General features: G+C 51.8%; 1 gene segment (V, D, J or C); it reads left to right on the top strand.

Annotated features, from left to right (window-relative positions):
* The first annotated feature begins 4,354 nt into the window (after positions 1-4,354).
* On the top strand, positions 4,355-4,978 carry LOC106735635 (immunoglobulin lambda variable 5-37-like). The segment is given in 2 exon segments: positions 4,355-4,446; positions 4,569-4,978. Coding segments are annotated over 2 exon segments (468 nt in total).
* Positions 4,979-5,043: the final 65 nt, after the last annotated feature.

Genomic DNA, 5,043 nt, shown 5'->3' with positions numbered 1-5,043 from the left:
GAATCCCTGATCGAGTCTCGGGCTCCAAGTCTGGATCCTCGGCCTCCTTGACCATCTCAGGGCTCCAGGTTGAGGACGAGGCTGACTATCACTGTCATGCCTATGACTACAGCGTCCACACTTTCACAGTGCTCCAGGCCAGGGGGGAAGTGAGACAAGAACCCGCTGTCTGCCCAGCTCTGGGGCTTCTGTGCTCAGCCCTCCCATGGCCAAGTCGGCTGCTTCCTTGGTCTGGGCTAAAGTCTGGGTCTGAGCTTCTGTCCAGTGACACCTGGGTAGGGAACCTCTCCTCACTCCCTCCTACTCTCCCAGTCTTTGGCACCAACACAGTGTGAACTTTTCTTAAACTCAGAAGCTGGTCCTCAGTGCCAGGGTGGGCAGTCCTGAGCTCAGAGTCCAGGAGCACATCAGTCTGCCGAGGACCCCACAGCACAGACCTCAGGCTGGGAGTCTTCCGGAACGTCATTTTTGCCTCTCGGGTCTAGATGCAGGGAGTCCCAATCCACTTGTCAGCAAGTTGGTTTCTTCTAAGTCCTCTTTCTGTGACCTTCAGGCCACTGTCTCTCACCGTGTCCCCCACATAGAGACCCTGTGGGCATTAGTGCTTTGTGTCATTTTTCTCAAAAAGACACCAGTCCTCAGAATGAGCATCCCAGTGGTAGGACCTCATTAACCCTACTGACGTCCACAGAGGTGCAATTTTCAAATACAGACGCATTGGAAAGGTGAAGCTATCGACATGTAAATTTGGGAGCCCACAATTAACTCCTAACAAGGAGTCCGGGATGATCAAGAACACAGAGTCCAACTGGGTCTGACCCAGGAGAGCCGCCTTTCTGGAGGGCCTCTGTCCACACCACCTACTGAGCACCTACTGTGCACCAGGCTCCACAAGTGGTCATGGGGCTCAGGACACAGTGGGGACAAGACAAGAAGGGTCCCTTCCTCAGACATTGTCAGAAGGAACACAGAGCACATAAATAAAAATGGCAACAAGAATAGCACATGTTTCGGGAGACCGAAGACAGTGTGGACCATCGGAGGTTTACCTGGGAGGGTTTTCTAGTATCAGGACAAGGGAAGGACGCCTGTTTTCCCCACTTGCACACAGCTCAGGGCTGTAGGATCTCACAAAGCCATTAGGTCACAGAAACAAAAAGAAGAGAAATTAGTAATTAAAAAACATGATCTCTGTTTTTAGAGCTCATGACCTTGTATGGAGAAAACCCTTTATAAAGCCCCTGAAAACGATGAGAAGTGTGAAATGAATTCAGAAGGATTTCAAGATTCAACATCAATGTGTAAATATCTGTTGGCTTGCCAGACGTGAGCAGTGAACAGACACATGAAATTAGTAAAGCCGAGAACTCCTGCACACCCGCCATAGCACTGACTTCGGTGCAATGAGGTGAGGAAGGGTCTCGTACCACTGCTGCGGATCACACTGGATTCCTTTCTGATCTTGATGTGGGAAATATACAAGGAATGATGATCATAATTTACTCAAATTATGATTGTAAGAGGCCATACATATCTTCTGCATTTCTTGAGTCTCGGTGCAAATTATGGTCATTCAAACTTTCAGTTTTCCTCCTTTGTTATTCTGATTTCAACCTTTAAACAAAATAGAAATTAAAAAAAAATTCAACTTTTTTTTTTTTGGAGAGGTTTTTCGCTATAGGGTGCGTGCACTCGCCAGACAGACAGAGAGACAGAGAGATAGAAAGCGAGAAATCACCCCCCAGGGGGGATGGCCACGCTGCAATTTCTTCTCCTCCATTCTCCTCTTGGGATCTTGGGCACACATGCACACGCGCCCGGCATGAGTTTAAGCCACCGGGTCCGGGACGCGAACCACGGTCGACTACGTGGGAATCCAGCGACATAGCCATTATGCTAACTGCTGGTCCCATCACCTTTTTTGTAATGCAGGGGCATAAGGCCTTTCTCAGGAGGTCACCTCCCTCCTCTGTTCCCTGTGGAATGGCTCAGTCACTGTGAGTAGAACTGTCACTCATCCCCTCCCTGAAACACCCTCATGCATGTTCAGAAGGACCATGACAGTGGACAGTACATGTGCACGTGTCCCTCAGGTCCTGTTCCCTGGGAGCACCAATTCCCCACCCACGTGTTGGGATTTCAGGGCCAAGATCTTCTGACACAGAAGACAAGCTACAAACACTCACACACTCTGGCTGGGCCCAACACATGGGTGGGGACAAATAAGAAGATAAAGAAAAGAAAAGAAAAAGAATACAAAGGTAGACACAGTGTTTCTTTTTTGTTGTTAGTAGTTTATGTTTGAAGTAATCCAAATAGCCATAAATACACTGTGATGCACTCACACATGACAAATTACCAAAACATGAACAAGGAGAAATACTTATCCACAGAGAAATGTGAGCATATATCAGATGACTTTTTTTTTTTTTGTCAAACAAGACAGATGACAAAGTTTACATTGTGATTTGCTTAATCCTCTGATGTTCAGGAACTGGTGAGACTGATTTATGTTCAAACAAAACGGGCTGCACATGGTCATGGGGGTGGGTATGGATGAAAAAGGTGCAGGTGTATTTTCTACTCGACTGGACAGGAGCCATGTGTTGACAGGGGTGTTGGCTACTGCAGTGGGGGACGGAGTTGTTAAATTGTCTAGTCACGCACTTAGGATTCACACATTTCAGGATATGTTTCTTTGACGTTGCTACAAAAGCAACAGAGTGGATGGAAATAGAATGGTCATCGCACAGTAGTGGAGAGAAGTGTATCTGACGCCATCTCTCCCCCCTCTGCAAACCGTGTAGCTGACCAATCCAGATGTCAGCGGCTGGGTGGGTTCCAGGTGGAATGTGGGGACATTCCCTGGGGTCTGTTGTGGCAGCTGGATCCACAGTGACGGGGCAGGGCCCTGGGGTGGCTGCAGAGCCATGGAGGGGCTGCGGTCCTCTGTGGAGCTAGGCTTTGGACTGGTATTTGGGAAGCCGGGTGAGGTTGTGAAAGAGCTGTTTCCTAAGAACCCGAGTCCAAGGCTCACTTTTTACAACCTCCAGGGGGAGGCGCTGGAGTGTCCCCTTCTCCTCTGTTTCCTGGTGGGCCTCTTGTTTCTATTCAGACTTGTCTGGTCAGTGAGAAGTCGGCCTTATGTGAGGAGAGAGAAGCAGCTCGCAGAGACCCTGGCTACGTGCATGGAGGAGAAATTTCAGCTCCTTGACATGCTCAGTGCTCGCAGAGAGGAGCAGGCCGCGACTGAGTCATCTTTGGAGAGAGCCAGGCAAGAGAGAGAGTCCTTCAACCTCCCCCGCCTTACCGAAGACTACACAAAGCTGAAGAGGGTCAATCTGATGCTGAGGCAGGAATTAAGGTCCCTGGTTCAAGACCTGGAGGAGGAGAGACGCAAATGCTCCAAACAAGAGGAGGGGATGCTGGAGATGCTGAAAGTGTTCGAGTCTCTTGAAGAGATGAGAGTCTCCACACCACAGGGAGCTTTTGTGACCCTCCCAGGAGCCCAAGGGCACAGCCTGGATGCTTTTCCGCAGGAGTGAACCTGGGTCTTCAAGCAGCAGTGTCTCCCCTGTCCACTCAGCCCTCCTGAGCTGTCAGGCTGCATCCACTCATCTGAAAGGGTTCCAGGACTTTTCAAATGTTTGCTAAATGACACATTTTGAAGAGGCCACTGAGCCAAGTCCTAGAAAATCCCCTCTGCCTCCTGGGCAGCTCCTCCACGTTCTCCGCGCCAGCCCTCCTGTCCCTCCTCTGTGATGTGTGCTCAGAAACACAGAGTGTCATGTAGGGTTTTCGGCATCTCCTGCGCAGGCGTGGCATCTGGGTTATGGTCTCTATACGTGACTGCACCTCCCACACACCAGGACTCAGCACCTGCAGTCGGCATGCCCAGGACAGGGAATCCAACAGAGAGAGTCAGACCTGGTTGTGCGCAGAGACAGCTCCTGGTGAGCTGCAGAGACCTGCTGGGTTCTCAGGTCTCAACAGTGGGACCCATCTGACACCAGCAGGGGGCGCCGAAAGACTGCCCTGAGGTCTCCAAACAGTGGCTCAGTCAGGACCATTCATCAAAGGAGCCGGTCCTGGGACTGGCCCTGTGCTCCATGATGGGCACCCAGCAGCTGTGTCCTCTCTGACTGGCAGAGTCCCCTGAGCAAGGCCCTCTGTGCTGTCCCAGCAGGTGCTTCCTCCCAGGGCTCCCCAAGGGGTGGAGCCAACCTCCCTCCCCCTCTGCCTCCTATGTGAGCTGAGTCCCAGCCCAGGGCTCAGGGAGGGGCTGGGCAGTCACTGGATGGACCCATATTTGCATGAAGAGCCTCTCCTGTGGCAGAGGGTGGAAAGAAAAGGAAGCCTGGGGCAGCTCAGCCATGTGGGGACCAGAGGCTTTGTCCATCATGGCCTGGACTCCTCTCCTCCTGGTGTTCCTCTCTCACTTCACAGGTAGGGAAGGGCCTTGGGGACACAAGGCAGCTCCCAGCCTGACTCACTCTCTTTTGGCTGAGACCATTGAGAATCATCCCCCTCATACCTACCCCACCATTCATGAGTGTCTGCGTCTGCAGGTTCCCTCTCCCAGCCTGTGCTGACTCATGTCCTGACTCAGCCGCCCTCCCCCTCTGCCTCTCCTGGAGCATCTGTCAGACTCACCTGCGCCCTGAGCAGTGACATCAGTGTTGATGGCTACTGGATAAACTGGTATCAGAAGAAGGCAACCTCTCCCCGCTATCTCCTGAGCTACTACTCAGACTCTGTTAAGCACCAGGGCACCGGGGTCCCCAGCCGCTTCTCTGGATCCAAGGACACCTCGGCCAATGCAGGAGTTCTGCACATCTCGGGGCTGCAGCCTGAGGACGAGGCCGACTATTACTGCAGTATCGGGCACAGCGGTGCTGCTCACAGTGACACAGGCAGATGGGGAAGTGGGACTAAAACTTTAGGCCCTTCACGTGGCCCGTGACATTTTGTTAACGGTACAATACGTTTTCTCCTATCACTATGAAAAGTTCCCCATATCAAATTGTCGCCCCATATTTCATA

This window comes from Tupaia chinensis, unplaced genomic scaffold (genome assembly GCF_000334495.1).
Source record: "Tupaia chinensis unplaced genomic scaffold, TupChi_1.0 Scaffold000467_1, whole genome shotgun sequence".
NCBI lineage: Eukaryota > Metazoa > Chordata > Mammalia > Scandentia > Tupaiidae > Tupaia > Tupaia belangeri.
This window is presented reverse-complemented; position numbering and strand designations above follow the sequence as displayed.